Raw genomic sequence first — 25,347 nt, 5'->3', positions numbered from 1 at the left:
AGCTCAGATGGTTCACTAGGTTGATTCCTGAGATGAAGGGATTATCTTAAGATTGAGCCTATACTCATTGGCATTTAGATGAATGAGAGGTGATTTTATTGAAACATGTAAGATTCTGAGGGGGCTTGCTAGGGTAGATGCAGAAAAGATGTTTCCCCTCCTGGGGGAAATCTAGAATTAGGAGGCATAGTTTCAGAATAAGGGATCGACCCATTTAACAGAGTGAGGAGGAATTTCTTCTGAGGTGGAATTCTCGACCCCAGAGAACTGTGGAGTCAAGGGTTATGGGGAGCAGGCAGGGAAGTGGAGTTGAGGCCAAGATCAGATCAGCCATTATCTTATTGAATGGCAGAGCAGGCTCGAGGGGCCAAATGGTCTTCTCCTGCTCCTACTCATGTTCTTATGTTTATTGCAGCCAGTGTGTAAGAATGGTGTTTTCTCATAAATACTTCATTATACAAATATTGCAAATAAACCTAGTTACTTGATTTGGAGCCTGAAGCAATGAATTGGATGCTAATACTCAGTATTTTGGAGTGGCTTGGAGCTGAGCAAATGTGCAGAGGGCACTTTTTAAGAACCAGTATTTGGTAAGTCCCAGGGACAGGAGATATCTTTAGTGGAAAATATTTAAGAGGTTGCAGCTTTTACATCATAGACAGCAGGAGGTCCATTTACAGAGGAGCAAACCCTAAAAGTTCAATGACAAAGTCTCTTGATTTTGTGCTCCGGATTATATGCACCTTTGCCCTTCTAAGCTCAACAGTTGTTCTTGATGTGCTTAAGTGGCAAAGGACAATCACAGTACTGATGCATAAATTCACTTTATTCAACAAGTCGTGATTGAAAAGCTGTGTCTTTAATGTGGAATATACAGTTCCAGTGGTATAGTAAACTAAAACATGGCAATTTGTTACTTTACTTTCTCCATTTCTAGCAATTCAAGATTAGGACTAATTTTACATAATAGACAGAAACAGAAGTTAATTGCACCTACTTTCATAAGTATCAAATTGAATCCTTTGGAACTTTTAGCACGTTAAAAAAGTTTATCTGCATAAATTAACATTTGCTCTTTATTTATTCATCATAAGACATTGCGCCACATTGACAGAACTTGCCATCCAGTTAATTTAATTACTAAGCTAGTGGCATTATGTGACCAACAAACAGAAATCTTTAACAGGCGCCTTTTGGAAAAAAAAACAGCAAGTTGGTATTCGAGCTTCGATTTGAAGGTCCAGCAGTAGGGAGATCTGGTACGTGGGAGATTTCCATGTAGTTGCGGGATTTTAGGTCAACATATCCCAAAGGCAACAGCAGCAGAGGGCAGTCCAACACGCTGTCAAGCATGTATCTCCAGTGTCATCCCTTCTGCGATCTTCTACAACGTAAACTGCAATGAAAAATAGTTTAGCAGATGAAAATAAAGTCTGGAGTGACCCTTTCACCTTCTCATCCAACGCTTTAAAAATAAAGAGAGAGAAATCTTGCATTTTGGTAAGAGGGAGAGAGAGACCACCTACTCCTTGTTAAATAAGAGTCTAAATGGGGTACAGGCACAAAGAGATCTAGGGATACATATACACAAACCATTAAAAGTAGCACTGCAGGCTAACAAAACCATAAAAATGTGTAAACGAAGCACAGGGGTTCATTTCTAGAGGAATAGAATTCAAAAGCAGAGAAGTTATGTTAAGCCTATGCAGCAACAACTTGCATTTATATCGAGCCTTGGTTAGACCGCACAGTACTGTGCACAGTCCTGGTCTCCATATTACAAGATGGTACCAGAACTGAAGGTTATAACCATCAGGAAAGACTGGGACTCTTTTCTCTCGACACTATCATCGTACCTCTCAAGAAAAGAGAAGACTGAGATGTGACCTGATAGAGATGTTTAAAATTATGAAGGGGCTTGATAGTCAGAGATGTTTCCATTTATGGGCAATCTAAAACTAGGGGGCATAAATAAGATAATCGCTAATAAATCCAATAAGGAATTCAGGAGAAATCTCTACTCAAAGCGTGGTGAGAATATGGAACTCACTACCATATGGAGTGGTTGAGGCAAATAACTAACTTCCCTTTAATAGATCTATGCTATGTACATGAGGGAGAAAAGAATAGAATAATATGTTGATAAGGGGAGATGAGTAAATAGAGTGGGAGGAGGCTCGTGAGGAGCATAAACACCACAATAGAATGGTTGGGCCGAAAGGCCTGTTTCTGTGCTGTAAATTCTATCAATTGGCATTTTTAAACTGAAATATTTGCAGACTTCATTTAAATATTGCATTTCAGTTCCAAATGTTGTATTGCTTAAATATGGGGGGGAAAAAACAAGGTGCTGCAGGTATCCACTATTTAGTTGGTAAATGTCCAGTTTTAAGCCACTAATCACCCACAATCATTTGAATAATTTGATAAGAGGGGACCATTCTAAATTCTGGAGCAAGCCTCCCAAGGATTCAACAGCAGAATCTGAATGCCTAATTAATGAAAGACATCATCATCATCAGGGACAATATTATCACTTCGATAGGGATGAATAAATTAAGAAAAGCCAGCACGGATGTTAAAGGCAAATCATGTTTAATCAACTTGATCGAATTTTTTTGATGAGGGAACCGAGAGAGTTGATGAAGGTAATGCGGTTGATATAGTGTACATGTATTTCCAAAAGGCGTTCGACAAAGTGCCACACAAAAGGCTTGCCAGCAAAATTGAAGCCCATGAAATAAAAAAAGGACAGTGGCAGTCTGAATACGAAATTGGCTAAGGGACAGGAAAGAGTAGTGGTGAACGGCTATTTTTCAGACTGGTGGAAGATATACAGTGGTGTTCCCCAGGGGTTGGTTCTAGGACCACTGCTTTTCTTAATATATATTAATGATTTGGACATGGGTGTACAGGGCACAATTTAATAATTTTCAGATGACACAAAACTTGTAACTATAATAAAGAGAGTAATGGACTTCAGGACGACAGGAAGGTGAAACGGGCAGACACATGGCAGATGAAACTTAACGCAGAAAAATGTGAAGCGATGCATTTTGGTAGAATGAGTAGAGGACATGTAAACTAAATAGAACAATCCTAAAAGGGGTGCACGAACAGAGAGACCTGGGCTTATGTGTGCATAAGTTGTTGAAGGTGGCAGGGCAGATTAAGAAAGCAGTTAAAAAGACTTGCGGGATTCTGGGCTTCATAAATAAAAGGTCTAAAAGAGTACAAAAAAAGTGTGGAAATGATGAACCTTTATAAAACACTGGTTTGACCCCAACTGGAGTAGTGTGTCCAATTCTGGGCACCATTCTTTAGGAAGGATGTGAAGGCCTTAGAGAAGGTGCAGAAAAGATTTACGAGAATGATACCAGGGACGAGACACTTCAGTTGATAGATTGGAGAAGCTGGGGTTGTTCTCCTTGGAGCAGAGAAGATTGAGAGGATATTTGATGGAGGTGTTCAAAATCATGAGGGGGTCTGGACAGAGTAGATAGAAACTGTTCCCATTGACAGAAGGGCCAAGAACCAGAGGTCACAGATTTAAAGTGATTGGCAAAAGAACCAAAGACAATGTAACACAGCAAGTGGTTAAGATCTGGAATGCACTGCCAGAAAGGGTGGTGGAGGCAGACTAAATTTTATTTTTCAGAAAGGAAGTTGGATAAGTATCTGAAGGAAAAAAAAATGACAGGGCTATGGGGAGTGGGACTAGCAGAGAGTCGGCATGGGCTTGACAGGCCGAATGGCCGCCTTCTGTGCTGTAACCATTCTATGATTTCTGGTGTCATGTATGTACATTCTGGTTGTAGCCACCAGATGGCGTCATTGTTGGAGGCCACTGAGCAGCACGCACATGGTGCTGCTCAGGTATAAGAGGCCAGCCATTTTGAGAGTCAGGCACTTTGAGCCTAAATAAAGCAGAGCCTAAATTGTACCTTGCTTAGTTAAACAGTACTCAGTTTGAACCTTTATTGCATACATAACATTTGGCGACGAGAATATATTAGTTTGCAAAATGAGCACGATTGGATTTTGAGAGCGATTCGTAGAGGGAGAAGATTGGGCAGACTTTGTGAGCCATTTGAACCAGTACTTCGAACAGAATGAAGGGGGTAGACGATGCAAATCAGCGCCGGGCCATCTTCCTCACTGTGTGCGGTTCAAAGATCTACGGTCTGATAAAGAATCTACTCATCCAATCTAGTGATCCAACAGAGAAAACGTACTGGGAGTTGTGTACACTGGTACAGGAGCACCTCAAGCCAGATGACGGCATCATCATCTCGAGATACAGGTTTTATATACACGTTCGATCAGAGGGCCAGAGTGTGGCGGAATTCGTTGCCAACCTGAAACGTCTAACAGAACTGTGCAAATTCGGGACGGTGTTGGCAGACATGCTGCGGGACTTTTGTTATCGGTATCAACCACTAGGTGATCCTGCGCAAACTTCTGGCGGTGGAGGAGTTGGATTTAAAAAGGGCCATTCAGATCACTCAATGTATGATGATGGTCAGGAGTCTAAAGCAAATAGTGAAGAACCGAACCTCGGCAAGTACTGTAAATGCGATTGATTCGACGTTCGGCAGAGCGGTACATGGCAGGGCCTATCCGGCTGCATTTGCGAAACCTGTGGCTGCCCAAAGTCCACCAACGGGAATGTATCTGACATCAGTGTTGGCATTGTGGGGGAAATCATCGGTACCAGTAGTGCCGATTTAAACAATATAGTTGCAAAGGCTGTCTGAGAGTGGGGCATCTCCAGCGCAAGTGTCCGCAGATGAGCAAGCGAGCTGCGACACACCACGTGGAGGATGAGAGTCAGACTAGTGCGGATCCGGATACGCAATCAGAGATGCCAGAGGAGGAAGTGTATGGACTGTACTCCTTCATAACCAAGAGTAAACCAATTCTGATTAATGTGAAGTTTAGCCGGATACCGAGGGAGAGTTAATCGATCATGAATGAGGGGGCATTTTATAAGCTGTGGGATACTAAGACTGTGAGGCCCAGGCTGAGCCCTGTTAATGCCAAGCTGTGCACGTACACCAAAGCACCAAAGAACTGAGAAAGGCAATTGGTAGTGCAAAAATGAGTGTGTCATAACAGTGCGGTTCACGAGTTATCGCTGTGGATTGTTCCAGATAATGGCCCAACGCTGCTCGGCAGGAGCTGTTTGGAGAAAATCAGATGCGACTGGAACGACAAAGGCGTCATCATCGGAGGAAGATACATGTGCCCAAATATTGAGCAAGTTCCCCTCGTTGTTCGAACCGGGTATCGGCAACTTCACGGGAGCCAAGGTGCAGATCCACATGGACTCAGATGCAAGACCCGGCCATCATTGCCGTATGATAGGGAGGTGGTCAAAATTAAACTGGACAAACTCCAGCGTGAAGGGATCATATCACCGGTTGAATTTAATGAATGGGCCAGCCCCATTGTTCCTGTGCTGAAAAGTGATGGCACAGTCAGAATCTGTGGAGACTACAAGGCTACGATCAACAGGGTTTCGAAACAAGATCAGTACCCCATTACCGAAGGCTGATGACTTGTTTGCGACGCTAGCCAGAGTGAAGTCGTTCACAAAACTGGACTTGATGTCGGCCTATATGACAGGAGCTGGTCGCAACGTCGAAGAGACTTACGTGCATTAACACGCACAAAGGACTGTTTATTTACCACAGGTGCCCTTTCGGAATTCACTTGGCTGCAGCAATATGCCAGAGGAATATGGAAAGTCTACTGAAGTTAGTTCCCAGAACCGTCGTGTTCCAAGATGACATCCTTATCACCGGTCGTGACTCCAAGGAACATCTGAACAACCTGAAAGAGGTTCTACTGCGGTTGGATAGAGTGGGACTCAGACTGAAATGCTCGAAGTGCGTCTTCATGGCACCAGAGGTCGAATTCCATGGGAGGAAAATTGCCGCTGATGGCATCAGACCTACGAACGTGAAAACCAAGGCTATCAAGAATGCGCCCAAGCCGCAGAATGTGACGGGAGCTCCATTCGTTCCTGGGTCTACTCAACTACTGTGGTAACTTCCTACCTAAATTGAGCACCTTACGAGAACCACTGCACATGCTATTGAGAAAAGGCGATAACTGGGTGGGGCGCATCGCAAGACAGCTTTCGAGAAAGCCACCAATCTGCTTTGCTCAAACAAGCTGCTAGTACATTACGACCCATGTAAACATTTAGTTTTGGCCTGTGACGCATCGTAATGTGGAATTGGTTGCGTATTCCAACAAGCCAATGAGTCGGGGAAACTTCAACCTGTCGTGTATGCATCCAAAAGTTTCTGAAGCAGAAAGAGCCTACAGCATGGTGGAAAAAGCAGCTTTAGCATGTGTGTAGTGTTAAAAAGATACATCAATACCTGTTCGGTCTGAGGTTGGAATTAGAGACTGATCACAAGCCGCTCACTTCATTGTTTTCCGAGAGCAAAGGTATCAATACCAACGCTTCATTCCGCATCCAAAGGTGGGCGCTGACATTATCTGCCTAGGATTACGTCATTCGCCACAGAGAACACCCCAAATAGGCGGATCTAATGTTAATCATGGATGCGTTTGAGCATGAAGGAACCCGTCAAGGCTCAACAAGTTAAGGCCTGGACCAGTCAGGACCCGATTTTATCAGTGGTAAAGGGTTGCATCCTCAAAAGGGGATTGGTCTGCCATACCTAAGCAAATGTGCGAGGAGGCCAAACCATACATTCGTCGCAAGGACGAACTGCCTATTCAAGCAGATTGCATATTGTGGGGCAATCACGTTGTAATGCCCAGGAAAGGGAGAGCGAGAAGTTCGTGCGTGAGTTAGAGCACATATCCGGGTATAGTGATGAAGGCCATCACCAGGTCCCCTGTATAGTGGCCAGGAATTGATTGAGCTGGAAGCATGCATGCATCAGTGCAACACTTGTATGCAGCTCAGCAAAGCACCAGTGGAATCGCCGCTGAGTCTGTGGTTGTGGCCATCCAAACCTTGGTCCAGGATCCATGTAGATTTTGCAGGTTACTTCCTGGGCAAAATGTTTTTAGTGGTGGACGCTTATTCGAAATGGATAGAATGCACAATTATGTCATCCAGCGCATCCACGGCAACCAGAGAGAATCTCAATGTCATGTTCGCGACACATGGTCTGCCTGACAGTGGTGAGCGACAATGGGTCGTGCTTCACCAGTCAGGAATTTCAGGAGTTTGTGAAACTTAATGGCATAAAACATGCAAGGTCAGCACCGTTCAAGCCTGCGCCCAACGGGCAAGCTGAACGTACAATACAAATTATCAAGCAAAGCACGAGGAAAGTAACCCAAGGGTCACTGCAGAACCACTTGTCCTGCATACTGCTGAGTTACAGGACAAGACCCCACACACTCACAGGGGTCTCGCCTGCTGAACTCATGATAAAAAAAGATCTCAAGACCAAGCCATCTCTGGTACACCCGGATTTAAATAATCATGTTGAATACAGAAGACAAAGTCAACAAGGGTACCACGATCGTGCAACTGTGTCACGTGAGATTTCTGTTAATGATCCTGTATGTGTGTTGAACTATGGTCAGGGTCCCAAATGGATCGCTGGTGCAGTCATGGCCAAGGAGGGCAACAGAGTATTCATTATTAAGCTCAAGAATGGGCAAACTTGCAGGAAACACATGGATCAGACAAAGCTGAGGCACACAGACGAGCCACAACAGTTAGACGAAGAAACCATCGATGACCAACCAACCTACCAGCAGTCTTCAGAGGACTCAAGTGTCATCAGTGAACCCGGAATTTCCATCACAGACCTGTTCAATAAAAATGGACTTGCAATTCCTGACATGGCCACTGCCACCCCCAACAAGTCAGTCATCCAGCCATCAGCCACAACAAACCCCACACACTCACCCAAGGCTGGAATCGAACTGAGACAATCAACCCGGGAGCGCAAAGCACCGGACCATCTCAACCTGCGAAAGATTGTGATAAGATCTCAGAGGGGGGGGGGGTATTGTCATGTATGTACGTTGTTTGTAGCCACCAGATGGCGCCATTGTTGGAGGCCACTGAGCAGCACACACATGGTGCTGCTCAGGTATAAAAGGCCAGTCATTTTGAGAGTCAGGCACTTTGGGCCTAAATAAAGCAGAGCCAAGGCTGTACCTTGCTTATTAAACAGTACTCAGTTTGAACCTTTATTGCATATGTAACATCTGGCAACCAAACAACAACAGCAGCCAAAATGACTACATAGTTTGAAACTAATGGATTTACAGAAGATATGAAAAAGGCTTACACCCAAGTACACCCTGGGATATTCAAGGCTTGTAGATTGTGACAAATTTATTAAGTCATATTTCCAGCTTTCTGGAGTTTTGTATTTGATTTATTTTGCAAAGTGACTAACAGGTAGAGAACAAAACAATAATTACAACTTTTCAGAGAATAGTACTTAATGGATGCAATGAAGCTCACAGGACTTAAACACAGGCTAACACCAGTACAGAAGTGAGGAATTGCTACATTGTTGGAGGTGCCGTCTTTTGGATTAGATGTTCAATTGAGGCACCATGTGCCTATTCAAGTGGACTGAAAAGATCCCATGGTATAATGTGAAGAACAGATGAGTTCTGGTGTTCTGGCCAATATCTATCTCTCAACCACCACCAAGGCAGATTTTTGTGGGACCCTTCTTTGTATCATTTGGTTACCATATTTGCCTAAAAATAGTGGCTATACTTCAAAAATAATGAATTGGCTGTGAAATATTTTGGGATGCCCTGATGTGAAAGGCACTATATAAATGTTCAGACTGGAAGGATATAAACAGTGGTGTCCCCCAGGCCAATTTCAAAACTATATACAAACTCCTGTGGAATTGCACACGATAAGTCAGAAAATATGATCTCTGTCATCATGTTACTGCATTGTTGTGTCTTCTCTGCTTTTATCTCTCTCCCCCTCCCATCTCTTTTTACTTCTCTCTGTCCTATTCTGCCTTTTTCTTCTTTCTTTTAGATGGGAGATGGTGGATAGGTATAGGAGCCACCAATGGCTACAGACTGCATTTGGAATGTTTGGGGGGGGGTTGGGGCAGAGTTTGCAGGGAATGTGGCTCCCAGCAGCTCCCTTTCCATTCCATTCTCACTCGTGCTTCTCCCTATTTCCTGGTTCCCATCACATCCCCTGCTCCTTCACCTTCCACCAATTGAATATATATAGCACAGAACAAGGCCATTCAGCACATCATGCCTACTCTTTAGAGAGCTTTCCAATTAGGCCCACTCCCCGCTCTCTTAGTATAGTCCAGCAATTTTTTTTTTACTTATCAAGTATTTATCCAATTCCCCATTGAAAGATATTGAAACTTCCACCATCCTTGTAGACAGTGCATTCCAGATCATAGGCGTTCACTGCATATTTTTTTCCCTCATGTCACCTCTGGTTCTTTTGCCAATTATTTTAAATCTGCGTCCTCTGGTTAACGACCCTTCTGCCAGCGGAAACAGCTTCTCTTTATTTACTCTATCAAATCACTGTGAATTTGAACACCTCTATCAAATCTCCCCATAACCTTTTCTGCTGCAAGAGAACAACCCCAGTTTCTCGAGTCTCTCCACATAAATCATCCCTGGTACTATTCTAGTAAATCTCCTCTGTATCCCCTCGAAGGCCTTGACATCCTTCCTGAAGTGTGGTGCCCAGAATTGGCCACAATACTCCAGCTGGGACTCATCAGGGTTTTATAAAAGATTTATCATAACTTCCTTGCTTTTGTAATCTATGTCTCTATTTATAAAGCCAAGGATGCCATATGTCTTTTTAAACAGTCTTCTCAACTTGTCCTGCCACCTTCAAAGATTTGTGTACGTACACTTTCATGTGTTTGTTCCTGCACTCTCTAAAATTGTGCCATTTAGTTTATATTGCCTCTCATTCTTACTAAAATCAATCACTTCACACGTGTTAAATTTCATCAATCTGTCTATGCCCTTCTGTAGTCTGTTACCACCCTTTTCACTGTTTAATACATTTCCAAGTTTTGTGTCATCTGCAAATTTTGAAATTATGCTATTTTACTATTTATAAGCCTATAGAAGACTTTTGGATTATCTTTTATGTTGGCTGCCATTCTATTCTCATACCTCCTCATATTCTTTTTCACTTCTCCTCTGACCTTTATGTACAAGCACGATTCTCAGATGTATTTGCAACCGGACATCTGTCACACGCACTCTTTTTCTACTTCATCATATTCTCTATCTGCTTTGTCATCCAGGGAGTTCCGACTTTAGTTGCCTTACCTTTCCCCCTCATGGGAATGTACCTCGACTGTACCCGAACTATTTCCTATTTAAAGGCAGCCCATTGTTCCATTACAATTTTGCCTGATAATCTTTGATTCCATTTTTCCCAGGCCAGATCCGTTCTCATCCAACTGAAATTGGCCTTCTCCCAGGTGGACGTAAAAAATCCCATGGCACTATTTCGAAGAGGAGCACGGGAGTTATCCCCAGTGTCCTGGCCAATATTTATCCCTCAATCAACAACAAAAAAAGCAGATTATCTGGTCATTATCACATTGCTGTTTGTGGGAGTTTGCTGTGTGCAAGTTTCCCACATTACAACAGTGACTACACTCCAAAAGTATTTCAATGGCTGTAAAGCGCTTTGAGAATCCGGTGGTCATAAAAGGTGCTATATAAATGCAAGTCTTTCTTTACTTTCTTACTTTCTTTCTTGTATACCCAAGTCCTGGTCATTAACATATATCAAAAAGAGCAGTGGTCCCAACACCAAACCTTGGGGACACAGCTACACACTTTCCTCCAGTCTCTCAAACAACTGTTCACTAGTACTCTCTGCTTTCTGTCCCTTAGCCAATTTCAAATGCATGCAGTCACTGCCCTTTTAATTCCATAGGCTTCAACTTTGCTAACGGATCTATTATGGGATACTTTACCCAGCACCAAGCTCATGGTCTTCAGAGTAGTGATTCCTTCCCTCCTTTATGCTTCAGAAACATGGACAATGTACAGTAGGCACCTCAAAACACTGGAGAAGTACCAACGCTGCCTCTCAGGACAACATCTCCCCAACATGGAAGCATTGACCACGCTCAATCAGCTCCGATGGGTGGGCCACGTAGTCCGCAGGCCTGATACAAGACTCCCGAAACAGGCACTCTAATCAGAGCTCCGCCACGGCAAGTGAGCCCCAGGAGGGCACCCTCAAAGCCTCCTTGAAAAAATGTAACACCCCTTCCGACTCTTGGGAATCCCTGCCCATGACCGCTCAAAGTGAAGCGCTGAGCACTTTGAGTCTCTTCGTCAGGAGCACGTGGAAGTCAAGTACAAATAGCGGAAGGAGCGTACAACAAACCAATCACCCCACTCACCCATCCCTTCAACCACCACCTACCCCCACCAGTGACAGAGTCTGTGGATCCCTCATTGGACTGATCAGCCACCTTAAACTCATGTTTGTATAGAAGCAAGTCATCCTCGACTCCAAGGGACTGCCTAAGAGAAGACTTTATCAAATACCTTTTGAAAAACCATATGCACTTCAACTGCACTACTCTCATCCATCCTTTCCGTTACTTCTTGAAAAATTAGGACTATAGGAAAGGAACAGGAAAGGGAGACTAATTGGATAGCTTTTTCAAGGAGCCAGCACAGCCGCAATGGGCCGAATGGCCCCCTTCTGTGTTGATTCTTTTAACTCTTCACTCTCATCCTGACCCTTACCTCAACTACATACTCAAATCTTGTATTCTCCCCTCATCCCATTCTGTTGTTGTTCACCTTGCCTTTAATCCTGCATCCCCTGCCTCTCCACCCCCATCATTGAATCTCAGGGAGGAAGCAAGAGAGAGAGAGAGGTCTTCTCAACTGGTTTCACTCCTCCCCCTCTCTCATTATCTATCCCAGGCTTTAATAAGTTTAACTTATTAAAATCACATTAGTATGGAGAAATACAGTATCTGCGTCTTTATTGCTGTCTCAAAAACTAGCAATTAGGAAATGTATATTTTCCAATGGAACCAAATGAGAGATAATTAGTTGGCTTCAAAGTTCAACTTTTTTGGAAAATTAAACATTAGCACGAGGAAATATACTCTCGAAAGCAGTTTCTGAAGTTTATAGAGCCGAAATAAAAACTACAAGTGAAAAATCCCCCCCACCCAACACACACCTGAATAAAACTTTTGAAATTTGTCATACTGTCTTCAAATAATTTTGCAAAGTATGAGCAAACACTACTCGAAGCTAGAGACAAGTATTCCATCATTACAGCTGACTGAACAATACTTGTGTATTCTGGAGAATGAGGTACACTGCACATGCTCAAATTGCATAATTCAAACTCAGCTCACAACATCAGAGCTCTGGGCAATACCTTAAGTACAAGCTTTTGGGAGAGGCTGAGGCTTTCAAGTTAACCTGAAAAAAAAGCACTAAAAGACAAACAATAATTCAATGAATAAAATTAACTTTATGAAATATGTAATTAAAAAAACATTTCTCGTGTTTAAACCTTTTTGGATTTAGAAATTTTAGTAACCAAGGAAAAAATTGGCAAATCTAAAATGTTTATATCTGAATTTTGGAAAACATGGAGCAATTTATTGGGGGAGGAGGAAAGAATACACCTTACAGTGGTCAAATTGTAACCTCATCCTGTAATTGCACAAAGAAAGAACACCCGTGCATTTATATAATGCCATTCACGACCGAACAACACCATAAAGTGCTTTTCAGCCAAAGAAGTACTTTTAAAGTATATTTACCCCTGTAATGTCATCATTATCATTGGCAGTCCCTCGGAGTTGAGGAAGACTTGCTTCCACTCTTAGCATGAGTTCTTCGGTGGCTGTGCAGTCCAATACGAGAGCTACCGTCTCTGTCACAGGTGGGGCAGATAGTCATTGAGGGAAAGGGTGGGTGGGACTGGTTTGCTGCATGCTCTTTTCGCTGCCTGCGCTTGATTACTGCACGCTCTCGACGACGAGTCTCGAGGTGGTCAGCGCCCTTCCGGATGTGCTTCCTCCACTTGGGGCGGTCTTTGGCCAAGGTCTCCCAGGTGGTGTCAGTGGGGATGTTGCACTTTATCGGGAGGCTTTGAGGGTGTCCTTGTAATGTTTCCGCTGTCCACCTTTGGCTCATTTTCCGTGAAGGAGTTTAGAGTAGAGCATTTGCTTTGGGAGTCTCGTGTCTGGCATGCGAACTATGTGGCCTGCCCAGCAGAGCTGATCAAGTGTGGTCAGTGCTTCGATGCTGGGAATGTAGATTTAGAGTAATGTAATGTAATGTAGAGGAAACGCAGCAACCAAGGTCCCACAAAGAACAATGAGTTAAATGATCAGATAATCTGTGTAGTGTTGTTGGTTGAAGGATAAATACTGGCAAGGACATTGAGAACTCCCATGTTCTTTTTCAAGTAGTGACATGGGATCTTTTACAACCACCTGAGGGGCAAATGGGGCTGCAGTTTATCATCTCATCCGAAAGATGGCATCTTCGACAATGCAGAACTCCCTCAGTACTGCACTGAAGTGTTAACCTGGATTATGTTCTCGAGTAGGGCTTAAACACATGGCCTTATTTGGGTCAGACATTTGTTCAGCAATTATTACACTTAAAAACTCAGTTGCACCTCTTTCAACAAGGCCAAACACAGACTCAAGTGAGTGTGTTACCACGGCAAATGATTTCCACTACAAATTTGGACATTGAAATTTGACACTAAAGGTATGACAAAAAAGGTTCTGTAGACAATTAAGTGTAGATGCAAGATTTTTAAAGTATATTTAAGTCTGCACATTTCCTGTCTACAGATCCTATTTCATGGGGTCATGTTTTAGTAATTCGTTTCACCCCTCCACACACATTACAAATTCTTATGTCCATATTTCTAATGGCCCAGAATTTTTAGTCAGAGGCGAAGCGTCGATGCTTACCACTGTCCTCGAAGAAAGCTGCCCACAAAAGATCGTGATCTCTGTAGCGTGAATTTCCTGTCCCAACCTGTTTGAATCAATGCCAAATCAAGCGAATCACCAGCGTCCAGCAACAGTGATGTCATCAAGCTGGCTAAGCAGCCAATCACCAGAAAGTACAATGGACAGATTCAAATTTACTTTTATACATTTTTACAGAGGGTGAAATAAAGATTGGGAAATATCCATATGATTAAGCTAGAAGTTGAAATATTATAAACAAACTTTAAAAAAATGTATTAAAAACTTGTAATTCTTAATCATATGAATGGAAAATCTGATATTTCACAAATTAAATTAGATTTTGGGTCAGACATTTGTTCAGCAATTATTACACTTAAAAACTCAGTTGCACCTCTTTCAACAAGGCCAAACATTTTCTTTTGTGGGGGGTTTAAACAGCAATATTCCATTGTAAAAAGGGAAGTTTTCATACTTGTATGTGAATTCAACTGATTGCGAGCTATGGGGAGTTCCACAGTGCAGCCTGTGGCGGAACAGGGAATGACTGACCACAACTTCAAGATTTCTGCATTTATCTGCGCATGTGCTAAATCCTAAAGTTGCGAGTAGTTTCAGAGAAGTAATGATGGAAAATGCTGAGAGTTTTGCCATCATTACCACCGCAAAATCCTGGCCCAATGGAAACGGTTTATCAGATTATAATTGCTCTCTCCCACCAGCGGTGACACTGCAGTGCCTTAGTTTCACAACTCTCAACTTGTACTACAGATGCTCATATACTTCAAACAACTTTTTCTCTGTTTACCAAATTGCCCCAGGATTGCTATTTAACAATTGAAAATATAAAATCCAAGTATTATATAAAAATGACAGAATATAGGACTTTTTTTTTAAAAAAAGGGGAACATGCATCTGTATGCCCTGAACCAATTATCCCCCACCCTCCAACCCCACTTCATCTAGATTTGTTTTTGACTTCATTTGTGCAATGCCATGGAAGATGAAACATTATTTTACCATAAAAATGTACACACATACATACACTAATCAAGACTTTGGTATAGAGACACAATGTCAAAAATATGCAGATTGCAAAAGTAGAGGGTATGGTTAACTATGAGGAGGATTGTAAGTGGCTTCAGGCAAAGTGATAAGTTAGTAAGACTGAGCAGATATGCATCAGTCTTAATCTAATTTCTGGGCTAAAAAGATAAAACCAGGGAGACAAAGTTAAAGTTTGTCCCTTGAACCTAAAAGATCAGATTAGTTTGTAATTCTTTCCAATAATCCATTTCTACATGCAATTTATTCTATACTTTGACACAAGACAACACTGCCAGTATCTTCCTTAATGAACTCAGTAACAAGTAGTTACTGAACACAGCTTTCTTACAAATAACTTCTGAAGTGACTTCCTGCAATTCCATGGCACAATACATTACTTGGTATGAGATTTCATTTATGCTTGCCAAGAAAAAGGCAGAATTTAGGTTTGAAAGAACAAGGTGTGATGAACAAAGATAAAGAGCTAAATCCCGAGTGTACTGCAACTTGACAAGGACTTGTGTCAAATACGTGTTCTTGATTCATCCGTAAACTGACCAACTACATGGAAATCAAAATCCCACAAAAGTATTCCCAGGAGTGAAATCTAGCACTATAGAGCCTGATCGTGGAGAATATTCTTCAAAAGGTTGTGAACACTGGATGAACTAGAACAATGACAGCAGTTTCAAATATGTAAAGTTAGGTCACCCTTAAACAGAAATGCACAATTTTACTGACTTCTCATTCCATCCATATACTAGTTTTCTCTCAATTTCATTCTAACCTATTCTCTTTCTTCTTTCAAGCCTCCCAATTTTCAGACAGACTTCATTTAATGATAAATATAAATGAGCACATTGCACAGTCTAAAATAATTCTCCAAGTACACATCCACATTGCCATCTCTGCCTGGCTTCCAATAGTTATGACTGTGGACACCACATGGTCAATTTAACACTGCTTCAGAGAACTCTTCAACCTCTTCTTCAGTAGCTTATACTTCAGATAAACTCAGTTACATTAAATCCATGCAGTTAATTGGATTGATGAACTGCAACACAGAAAAAAATACTTCCTGGTTGACGGTTGCTAGAATCAGTTTTAAAGAAAAAATAATCTTCACATCATTCTTGATTATAGGATCTGATCATTCAAATTGAAGGCTGGTCAGTGCTAGAATGTATGCAAACAGGTAATAACTTGTATGATTGAGATGTTACCTATTCCAGGAGTTCTCAACCTTTTTGCTTCCGGGGCCCCCCTCCAACATTATAAAAATTCCACAGATCCCTGTAACACAAGTATTTTTCCTTTATAAAAATGAGTTGTATAATTAAACATTTAGGGCTAGAAATTGTGTCGTGATGCAAAAGTATCGCTGGGCAATAAAGATTTGCAGCTGACAAGAAATTCCGCTTTAGCAAGTCCAAGATGGAAGTGGAGAGCTAAATCAAGCGTTTTCACTTACATTAGAGCACTAAAGGGAGCGAGAGGGGCAGTAGCAGTAGAGCTCTGCACAATGTTCAGTGTTTGGAGGCTCCTTCCCTCACTTAACGGGAAGGGCCAATACTGGGGTGACTGAGTTTTTCTGCGGTCTGTGTTGGGCCAGGGCATCTGCACAACGTCCATAGTAAACATAGAAAATAGGTGCAGGAGTAGGCCATTCGGCCCTTCGAGCCTGCACCACCATTCAAATGATCATGGCTGATCATGCAACTTCAGTACTCCATTCCTGCTTTCTCTCCATACCCTTGATCCCTTTAGCCATAAGGGCCACATCTAACTCCCTTTTGAATATATCGAACGAACTGGCCTCAACAACTTTTTGTGGTAGAGAATTCCACATGCTCTGAGTGAAGAAGTTTCTCCACATCTTGGTCCTAAATGACTTGCCCCTTATCCTTAGACTGTAACCCCTGGTTCTGGACTTCCCCAACATCGGGAACATTCTTCCTTCATCTAACCTGTCCAATCCCATCAGAATTTTGTGTGTTTCTATGAGGTCCCCTCTCATTCTTCTAAATTCCAGTGAATATAAGCCTAGTCGATCCAGTCTTTCTTCATATGTCAGTCCTGCCATCCCGGGAATCAGTCTGGTGAACCTTCGCTGCACTCCCTCAATAGCAAGAATGTCCTTCCTCAGATTAGGATACCAAAACTGTACACAATATTCAAGGTGCGGCCTCACCAAGGCTCTGTACAACTGCAGTAAGATCTCCCTGCTCCTATATTCAAATCCTCTCGCTATGAATGCCAACATGCCATTTGCCTTCTTCACCGCCTGCGGTACCTGCATGCCAACTTTCAATGACTGATGTACCATGACACCCAGGTCTCCTTGCACCTCCCCTTTTCCGAATCTTTCACCATTCAGATAATATTCTGCCTTCCTGTTTTTGCCACTAAAGTGGATAACCTCTCATTTATCCACATCAAACTGCATCTGCCATGCATTTGCCCACTCACCTAACCTGTCCAAGTCACCCTGCAGCCTCTTAGCATCCTCCTCACAGCTCACACTGCCACCCAGCTTATTGTCATCTGCAAACTTGGAGATATTACATTCAATTCCTTCGTCCAAATCATTAATGTATATTGTAAATAGCTGGGGCCCCAGCACTGAACTTTGCGGTATCCCACTAGTCACTTCCTGCCATTCTGAAAAGGACCCGTTTATTCCTAGTCTTTGCTTCCTGTCTGCCAACCAGTTCTCTATCCACGTCAATACATTATCCCCAAAACCACGTGCTTTAATTTTGCACATTAATCTCGTGTGGGACCTTGTCAAAAGCCTTTTGAAAGTCCAAATACACCACATCCACTGGTTCTTCCTTGTCCACTCTCCTAGTTACATCCTCAAAAAATTCTAGAATATTTGTCAAGCATGATTTCCCTTTCATAAATTCCCAAGCGCTCTAAGAAAGTGCAGGGCTGACCAATTGCAGGGTCCAAAAAAAGCAAAATACACCACAATGGGGAGATAAATAAATTTTGCCCTACCTGACCACCGCTGCCTTTAATTAGAGCTCCCCAAGCAACCAGTAAAGGTGACAATGCCTCCTGCAGCTGCCATTGTTGAGACCCAGTGATACTGCAGGGGTGGGTGCAAATATTGCATCAGGGCTATGCGCACCGGATAACGTCACAATCTCCGGGATGCAAGACAGCAAGGCGATAAACGTTAGCACAAGCGCAAAACTGCCAGGGAAGTTTGCGAGCGCCGGTATTCTCACTGCGCCCGATCGGTAACCCCTTAGCACCCAGTTACCGCCTTCCACAGGTGCTAAAGGGAGGCGCAACCCAGGCTAACTTCTCCCCCATAAACCTTAGGGATTAGCGATAGACGTTAGGACTATGCTTAGGGCGTTATGGTTAAGGGTTGGGGTTAGGGTTATGTTCGTGTTTGGGTTAGGATTTCATGGTTATGGGTCAGGGTTAGGGATCGGGGTTACAATTAGAATGCTATGTTTAAGGTTGGGGATACCAAGGCTGGGCAAGGCACTCAGCACCAACATCAGTGTTTTCGCTCAGGCCAACATCCCCAGCATCGAAGCACTGATCACATTCGACCAGCTCCTTTGGGCGGGCCACATCGTCCGCATACCCGACACGAGACTTCCAAAGCAAGCACTCTACTCAGAACTCCTGCCCGGCAAGCGAGCCCCAGGTGGGCAGCGGAAACGTTTTAAGGACACCCTCAAAGCCTCCTTAGTGAAGTGCAACATCCCCACCGGCACCTGGGAATCCCTGGCCCAAGACTGCCCTAAGTGGAGGAAGAGCATCTGGGAGAGCGTAGAGCACCTTGAGTCTCATCCCCCAGAGCACACAGAAATCAAGTGCAGACTGCGGAAGGAGCATGCGACAAACCAGACTCCCCACCTACCCTTTCCTTCAACCACTGTGTCCCACCTGTGACAGAGACTGTAATTCCCGTATTGGACTGTACAGTCACCTGAGAAATCACTTAGATTTCGAGGGACTGCCTATGAATGAATAATCATATGTATGGGGAGTTAGCTCTGACCAGTCCCCATTTCCCTTCCCTAGTAAGCTGCGAGGAGTGTACAAAGAACCCGCAATGGGATATAGACAGGTTAAGTGCGTGCGTAATAAGGTGGCAGATCAATATAATGTAGGGAAATGTTAAGTTATTCACTTTGGTAGAAAGAATAGAAAAACAGAATATTTTTTAAATGGTGAAAAACTATTAAATGTTGATGTTCAGAGAGATTATGGTGTCCTTATAGAGGAAACGCAGAAAAGTAGCATGCAGGTACAGCAAGCGATTAGGAAAGCCACATTTGCCTTAGAGGTGATGCATTGAAGGTTTACTAGTTTGATCCCTGGGATGAGCGGGTTGTCCTATGAGGAGAGATTGAGTAGATTGGAATTTAGAAGAATGAGAGGTGATCTCATTGAAACATGCAATGTGCTGAGGGAAATGGACAGGGTAGATACTGAGAGATTGTTTCCCCTGGCTGGAGAGTCTAGGACTAGGGGACCTAGTCTCAGTATAAGGGGTTGACCATTCAAGACAGATGAGATGGTATTTCTTCACTTACAGGGTTGTGAAGCTTTGAAATTTATACCTGAAAGGGCTGTGGATGCTGAGTTGTTGAGTATAAAGGCTGAGAGCTAGATTTTTAGACTCTAGGGGAATTAAGGGATACGGGATTGTGCAGGAAAGTAGAGTTGAGGTCGAAGATCAGCCATGATCTTATTGAATGGCAGAGCAGGCTCGAGAGGCCATATGGCATACTCCTGCTCCTAATTCTTGTGTTATGTTCATTTACAGAGGGTCCCTGACCAATCACCATTTCTCCTTCATTTACAGACGCTCCCTGACCCATTACGATTTAGCCACCATTTATAGATGCTCCCTGAGAGTTCCCAGCATTTGTTGTTGCTCCCAGGGTTTTGCGCTTCCGGGCGGGGTGAATCCGGGAACCGGTTCCCGTGGTTAATTAACTCGCTCCCTCCAGATCTCACCTGCTGCATCTCCACCAGCTAGCAACACCCACGCATTCTCAGCTCACACAACCTGGGTAATTGACAGGAGCTCCAGATCAGTGGGAAGAGAGGCTGGAGGACCTTCAACCAATTGAAGTGTGTGAGGGACAGGATGTTATGTAGATTCTGCTTACTTTTGGATGAACCCTTGAAACTTTTTGTGGACACCTACGGGGCTCAATACAAAGGATATTAAGCAACCAGATGTTGGTTAACTAATTTTATATCACAGATGTTGGAGAAGTAATTGATGGCAATGGAGATGAAACTAGAATATTGCATAAATGAAGGGAGAGAGGTAAAAGTTTTTGTTGAATATGATGTAGAGGAAGTGAGAATAGAATGATCAGTAGATCTGTGCATTTAGTTTGTGTATGGTAATGAGAAAAATAAGTTTAAATGGTGAATGTTGGTTTAAAACAGAAAATGGAGAGAGACAACAAATTGTAAACTGATACCTGTATGATGGACGGGGCAGTGATTGACCATGGGTCAGATTGAAAAGGGATATAACTTAGACAAGTGGAAACAATGTTGGAAAGCACAAATGAAACATTTTAATAGTAAGGCATTGTTGGTCGAGGAATAAAGCAAATTTGACAGCAAGATGCCATTACCAATTAATAAGCTTCCTTAGAGAGAAACCGTATATTTTAGATATATAAGGCCCAAGTTTCCACATGATTTGCGCCTGATTTTTAGGAGCAACTGGTGGAGAACGGACTACCTTAGAAATCGCAATTCTCCACATTTTTCTTTTCTGCCGTTCTAGTCAGGTAGAACAGTTCCACTTTGGAACAGAATTTTTCCTTCAAAAGGGGGCGTGTCCGGCCACTGACACCTGATTTGAAAGTTTCCACAGTGAAAACGTACTCCAAACTAACTTTGAATGGAGCAAGTGAAGATTTTTGTAGAACTGAAAAAACCTGTTCTACACATTAAAAAAATCAGGCGCAGGTTACAAATTAGGCGTCCAGAACGAGGTGGGGGGGGGAAGGGAACTCATTAAATTCGACAATAAATCCTTATTTATACTTCTACAAATATTATACAAATAAATCCAACCTGAATAAAAATTTATAAGCAAAGAAAAGATTAAATAAACCATCTTCCTACCTGTGTGAAAGTGCTTCAGCCAGGAAGAATGCTGCAGCAAGCCTCACAAAACTAGGCAGCCGTTCCAGACGGTGGGCGGGGCGAAGGAAGCCGTTCCAGACGGCGGGCGAACGACCGAACGCGGGGGGGGGGGGAGAGAAAGAGAAGGAAGCCGTTCCAGACGGCGGGCGGGAACCGACCAACCGAATGCAGGGAAGCCGTTCCAGACGGCGGGGAGGGACCCAACTGACCGAACGCGGGGGGGGGGGGGGGGGGGAAGAGAGCCATTCCAGACGGCGAGCGAGCGGGACCCAACCGACCAAAGCAGGGGGGGGGGGGGAGGAAACCGTTCCAGACGGCGGGAGGGAGGGAAAGAGACAGAAGGCTGCAGGAAGCCTCAGGAATTGAGGAGCCATTTCCCGACGGCAAAAGGGGGAGGTCGTCAGGAAACTGCTGCCTCAACTTTGAGGCTTCCTGCAGCCTTCTCAGTGCTGATGGCAATGTGCTTTTATTAAAAAATGTTCAAAAACTAAACAGCTACAAAGAACTACAAAAATGGCCGAATGCCAATGTTTCCTTCACACTGCGTGTGCGTGAACGCTCCAACACGCACGCGCAGCGTTGCCAGCAGGAAAAAAAACTAATTTAAATGGTACCCGCCCCCTCCCACTTACAAAATCGGCGCGAGTGTAGGCTCCGCCCCCCTGGGCGCCGCGCCAAACAGACAAGGAGCTGCAGGGCGCTTCAGAATCGCGAGTTTTTTTTCCGGCGCCATTTTAGGCACGAAAAACGGGCGCCCAGCTCGGAGGGGCGCCCGTTTTTTATCGTGTGGAAACTTGGGCCCATAATATTTTTAAGGAGGGAAGTAGCTGTTTATAAGAAAATGTTCGAAGTGCAGCAAGCCCTGATGTCTGACCAGGAATGAGATTATCAGTTCACATACCCCAAGAGAATCACAATAAAAGACTTTAAGAAACATCAAACCCCAATCCCCTTCCCTAGAGAATGGTTAATCCTGTATACAAACTGGTAATGTTACAATGGGGTTATTGTAGTGTTATCTGACATTTTGCCATGAAATGATCACATGACATTGAACTCGAATACCAAAATAAATTATTCAGCTGCTAAGAATTATAAAAGCTTCAGTGTTCATTTCCAGCAGTTGCACAACACCTTTATTGCTAAATTACAGTACTAAGAGATACAAATGTGTGAAAAATGATGTTAGAATAAATAATCTTTTGGTTATTTATGGTCAAGGATGCACATGTTCCATTTATGTACATTATCAAACAATTTTCCACAGCTTCAGGATTTTCCTCCAAAGCTAGGTGTGTTCACTATCTACTACCAGAGCTATTGATCAGTACATTCTTTCCAATATTCTTTTGAAAGGTCCAAGCTGCTGACAGAAATATATCCACAGGAAAAGTACCAAGCGAGGAAATAAGAAATCAATTTAGATTAATAGTGCAGTGGAAGCAGGCGCTGACATCCACTCGCGTCAGTCTTGTGGGGCAATTCCCCCCTCCCCCCAAGGCAATGATATCATCGCCGGTTGCGCGGCAGCCCGAGGCGCTAACCGTGGTGCTGCCGTGGCAACGTCTCCCAAGCAATTTCCTGAGAGGCGGTAGCGCCACCCTCTCCCGGACGAAAAGTCTCTCGTACCCAGTTAGCGCTACGGGGCTATAAAAAGGAGCAATTTTACCCCCTAAATCCTCAAAAATTAATTTCAGACAAGTAGCAGCATTTCTAATAGTAATGAAAGGCAAACAATGTGTAGTCAAAGAACCATTAAACAGAAATTTTAGAAGGGTGCACAAACTTGAAATTGTATTAAGTAGATTATTCACTACCCAAATGCTATTGCATTTAACAATTAAACTATTTGCCCATGACCTTATTAATGCTATTACCATACGAAAGAAGACGACTCGAGAAGCTGCTTTAAATATTAATTTGGCTCATATACTTGAAAGGGAAAACTTTGCAGGTCTATGGGGAAAGAGCAGGGGTGAGTGGGGCAAATTGGAGAGCTCTTTCAAAGAGCCAGAACAGGCATGATGGTCTCCTGTGCTGTATGATTCTATGGGTGACAGCTGTGAAGAGGGCAACTGGATTGGACATCACCATAATCCAGGTTAGTGATTGGAGCGTAGGCAGGTACAGCACGAGCGGCGAGAGATTGCAAAGCGATATGATCGGGGCCCAGGAGAGGCATGAGTTCGGGGCCCAGAAGAGGGGAAGGCCCAGGGGCAGCACAGGCCAGCCCACACTGCGATATGTGTGCGCACTAGGTCCGTGCAGCAGAGCTGGTCTCCAGTCATCTTGGTTAATCCTTGCCACTGGACCAAGACCTAGCTCTGTCAAGCCCATGTGGTGGTTGGTGTGCAATGGCCACCACACATTAAAAAAATCCACCCTTGAACATGTAGTTTGGGACCTGGAATATTAGGTCCTTCATTGAAACACCTGTGAACTCATCCCTTCTTGGTGTGGAAGCAAGTCATCCTCGATACGAGGGACCACCTATGATAATGATTAATATCGCGGGTTTTCAAACTGGGTCCCCGAGGTCAGATTTGTGTCATGAGCAGATTGTCTCATGAATTCTGTATTCTATATTTTCCTTTATTTGTTGACTTACTAGTGTGTTATTGCTATTGCTGCAAGTGACATAGTTTTTAAAAGTTCAGGCAGGAGCTCTCAAGTGCTAATGTTGGCAAGGGCTTCCAAATGTAACTATTTAAAAATCATCTATAGGAATGCAAAAAATGCAGTAAACAGCCTTTTAGTGAAATATTTCAATAGGTCACATTATTTATTTTCAATGAAACAGAGCAACTTGGTCCCATGAGCTCGAGACAGGACAGGGGGAGCAGAAGAGGAGGGGGAGCAAAAAGGAGTTAGATGTAGTCCTTACTACTAGGGGGATCTAGGGGTATGGCGAGAAAGCAGGAATGGGGTACTGAAGTTGCATGTTCAGCCATGAACTCATTGAATGGCGGTGCAGGCTCGAAGGGCCGAATGGCCTACTCCTGCACCTATTTTCTATGTTTCTAAGAGTTCACAGTATATTTTTGCTGTTTGGTGACTGGCAAATTTATCCCTACAAGTTTCAAATAACATGCTTACTTAAAAATGTGTTTTAAAAATATATCATGCAAGTAATGCAAACCAAGATGTTTTTCAGTTCATTTCACCAAATTTAAAAAGGAGCACATTTTTAAAAGTTAGGTAACAATAGGTGCAGTGGGATTAACAACAGCAGTTGATAGGGAGTCACTAGCAGAAAATGTTGCTTTAATGAAAATACGCTGGGCTGACAACCAGATTGTAAATTAGTCGCATGCACAACTGATGTCACGCTATGGAATTAAGGCATAAAGAGTACAAGAAAAATCTTGTGTAGTTAGGACAATTAAACTATTGCCTATGTCCTTATTAATATCACATGTTTTCAAACTGGGTCCATGGAGTCAGAAGGAGACAGTCACGGTGAACTAGGGCATTGAGCTCATATGTCTTGCCCTTGATTTATCTTCACATAAGGGAGAGAAACAATATCCAGTTTTCAGCTTCTTCAATATAAATAAATAACTAAGGGCTGGCAGAAGATTCTGCCTCATCAGGTTTAAAAATTTGGTGAAATAATTAGAGGGACAACCTTTGACAAGTTGATACTTTCTGACCATTAGATTTCTACATGGTTGACTGCCCTCATTTACTGAGCTTCGACCACTCCCCTCCCACAACACCATTTTGTTTGCTCGATCCCTATGTATCACTAGTTAATCTATTTTCAGTACCCAAAATTGAATGCAGTACTCCAGGTGGAATCAAGGCTCTGTGCAACTGAAGCATTACTTCCTCATTTCTGAATTCCAACCTCCTTGACATAAAGGCCATCATTCTATTACCATTTTTGATTACTTTTTGTACTTGCGCACTTATTTTGTGATTGGTATACAGGGACACCCAGCTCCTGATCTCTCACCATTAAGAAAATATTCGATTTTTCTTTCTCAGATCCAAAGTAGAGAACCTCGCACTTCCCACATTGAACTCGATTTGCCATAGTTTTGCCCACTCATTTAGTCTGCATGTCCCTTTTAACTTCCTGCTCCTATCCACACAAGGCACTGTGCCTCCTAACTTATTTGCAAATGTGGATATACAATCGTCTGTCTATTCCATCATCCAAGTCATGAATATACATGATGAA

The 25,347-nt window shown here is 43.1% G+C and overlaps 1 protein-coding gene across 1 annotated transcript in view; it reads right to left on the bottom strand.

The window, feature by feature from the left end:
• Window positions 1–837: 837 nt before the first annotated feature.
• LOC139262147 (cysteine-rich and transmembrane domain-containing protein 1-like) overlaps window positions 838–25,347 on the bottom strand; it is a 45,741-nt gene continuing 21,231 nt past the window's right edge. The window contains exon 3 of the mRNA XM_070877293.1: window positions 838–1,396. Coding sequence (XP_070733394.1) covers window positions 1,293–1,396 — 104 coding nt within the window. The 3' untranslated portion in view covers window positions 838–1,292. The remainder of the gene's footprint in view (window positions 1,397–25,347) is intronic.

This window comes from Pristiophorus japonicus, chromosome 4 (assembly GCF_044704955.1).
Source record: "Pristiophorus japonicus isolate sPriJap1 chromosome 4, sPriJap1.hap1, whole genome shotgun sequence".
In the NCBI taxonomy this organism is placed as follows: domain Eukaryota; kingdom Metazoa; phylum Chordata; class Chondrichthyes; family Pristiophoridae; genus Pristiophorus; species Pristiophorus japonicus.
Note: the sequence above shows the minus strand (reverse complement) of the source record. Positions and strands in the feature narration are given on the sequence as shown.